This window comes from Chlorella variabilis, assembly GCF_000147415.1.
Source record: "Chlorella variabilis unplaced genomic scaffold CHLNCscaffold_25, whole genome shotgun sequence".
Classification (NCBI taxonomy): Eukaryota; Viridiplantae; Chlorophyta; class Trebouxiophyceae; order Chlorellales; family Chlorellaceae; genus Chlorella; species Chlorella variabilis.
Window position 1 is genome coordinate 200284 of NW_005435063.1, and position 2346 is coordinate 202629.

General features: G+C 69.9%; 1 protein-coding gene across 1 annotated transcript in view; it reads right to left on the minus strand.

Moving 5' to 3' along the window:
- CHLNCDRAFT_54750 (hypothetical protein) overlaps positions 1–1463 on the minus strand; it is a gene marked incomplete at both ends in the record, with an annotated part of 2490 nt that extends 1027 nt beyond the window's left edge. The window contains 4 exons of the mRNA XM_005844029.1: positions 80–168; positions 276–425; positions 560–938; positions 1323–1463. Coding sequence (XP_005844091.1) covers positions 80–168; positions 276–425; positions 560–938; positions 1323–1463 — 759 coding nt within the window. The remainder of the gene's footprint in view (positions 1–79; positions 169–275; positions 426–559; positions 939–1322) is intronic.
- Positions 1464–2346: the final 883 nt, after the last annotated feature.

Below are 2346 nucleotides of genomic sequence, written 5' to 3' on the forward strand. Positions count from 1 at the left end.
CGTTAGCATCGTCCCAGCTAATGCTGTAGTCCCCGCGCCGCAGCATGGGCGGCAGATGCGCCAGCTGGTCGTAGCACACCCGAGTGTAGGTGGTATGGCAATTGATCACGACCCCATCCCAGATGAGGCGCCGCTTCAGCTCCCCCAGCTTGCTCTCCTCCACCACACCTACAGCAGCACCGCGGCAGGAGTGGCGGGCCATGAAACACAGCCTCAAGGCTGCCATCCGCCAGTCCCGCTTGCCAGCGCGCCCCCCCCAGAGCAGAGGGCCTTACCCAGAGGCGCCACATGGTGGGGCGGCTGCTCAAAAGGCCATTCCTTCACCGCGCCAGAGCGCTTCCACTCCTCCACCTGCTCCACCGCCCACGCCTCGTGCTTGGCCAGAGAGGCATGGTTGGGCAGCTGGATGGGTGGTGGCACGCTCCCTGCGCCAGCCACAGCAGGGCAGGGCAGGGGCCAAATCCCGCTAATAGTGTAGCTGGGCCGTGGCCACCCCGAGCCTGCCCCCACCCTTGGGGCACGACATGCCCAACATGTCCAGCTCCCGCGGCACGCCCACCCGATAGGAATTGCTCCTGCGCCTCTTCCTCACTGATTCCCACAGTGCGTGAGATCATGCGCCGCGCCCGCATCAAGTTCTGCTTGTAGCGGGGGTGCTCCTGCTGCGCCGCGGCGAGGGGGCTGGTGAGGGGCAGGCGGAAGCCGCGCTGCTGCCCGCTCAGCACCAGCTTGGAGGGTTTGCGCAGCTCGCCACCGTCAGACAGTAGGGTGCGGATGGCGGGCAGATGCGGGCGCAAGCAATGGGCAACAAAGTCGCCCTTGGGCCGCAGCAGGGCGGTACGGCGGGAAATCTGGTCCGCGTCCGTCGCCGCCACCTCACCCGGTGGCAATGCCAGGGCCAGCTCCAGTTGCTGCAGCTGGGCCCGCACCGCTGCCTCCTGTAGCACCCAGCAGAGGGCATGGGGGCGCTTCGTCACCCGCGCCATGCGCACCCGTGGACGAGGCTCAACCAGCTCCTACCCAGATGCAGGGTCAAAAGGCAAGGCCCGGGCCCCTCAGGGCGCAGTCCCGACACCAGCCCGGCAACCTGCCTGTGAGGCATCCTCCAGCACCACAGGAGTGGTAATCTCAAAGAAAGCAGGGTCAGCCGCGCGCAGGGCCTCTACTGGCACGAAGCCCCCTGCGGCCGCCCGCTGGGCATGCTGCAGCGCCAGGCTGTCAGGCGCCAAGCAGTCAGTACCGAGGGCATCCACCACCGCCTCAGGGTCACGCTCCTGCGATTCCAGCGCCACCGCGGTGTGGTTCTGCCATGCGCTGCCCACCTCCACCTCCCGCCACAGCAGCCTGCTGGCGCTGGCCCCCTGGTGCCGGGCCTCCTGCTGTAGGGGCTCCGGCAGGTGCTGCAGCTGCCCCGTGGCCTGGCCGTACTCCAGCGCTTCCAGCAATGCCTGGGGGTGCGCCATGGCCAGTCTGCTCAACAGCTCCCGCTGATGCCGCTGGGCATCACGCTGGTCCAGGCCCCAGCATGCCGCCAGCGCAGCCAGGGTGCGCCACCCTGTCGGCGGTTCGGGGGCGCCGGCCGCGCCGCCAGGCCCCCGCTGCAGCCCGGGGGACGCCTCCGGCGCCCCCACCCGGGCGGGCAGTTCAGGCTGTGTGAGCGGCGCAGCGGGGGTGGCCTCTCCCGAGCGCTGCGCTACGTGTCCCGCTGGGCGGCAGGGCGGCACCCGGGCACCAGCAGTCGCTGCCATCCGTGACCTGCGGTGCAGCCAGGGGGCGCCCGTCGGTCACTTCCTGCCACCATCCTCGCACTAGCCCTGAAGGGTGCAGGCCGGAGCCATTTACACGCGTACAGGGTGGGACAGTGCCCGATCAACTCAACCGCTTGAGCAACCCGCGAGTCGGGCGCTGACTAACAAGGAAGCAGGCGGCCGCCGCAGCAAGCAGCCAGCGAGCGCAGGTCAGGGCTGGCATGCCGCGGCTCCCGCGGAAAGCTTCGGCAGCGTGGCCGCTTACGGGGCGGGCGTGCCGGAGCGGGGGGGGACGTGCTTGAACTTGCATTTGTCGCCATAGTTGCAGGCCCCGTTGGCAGCAAACTGGCGGCAAATCTGCTGGTCCGTGCGCTGGTCCGTGCGGGCCGCCTTGGGGTAGCCAGCGCCGCCAGCCGACGGCTGGGCCTGCGGCAAGGGCCAAGCATGCCGGCCCGGTCAAGACAGCCCCCTCTGCCAGTGCCACACATGCCTGCCCAGGACGGGGTGGCTGCCCGGTCTGCCACGCGCTCGACGGGCATGCCCGGCGCGCACCAGCCCTGCCCAACTGGCGCTTGGCCGGGCGCGGGGTGACAGCGTG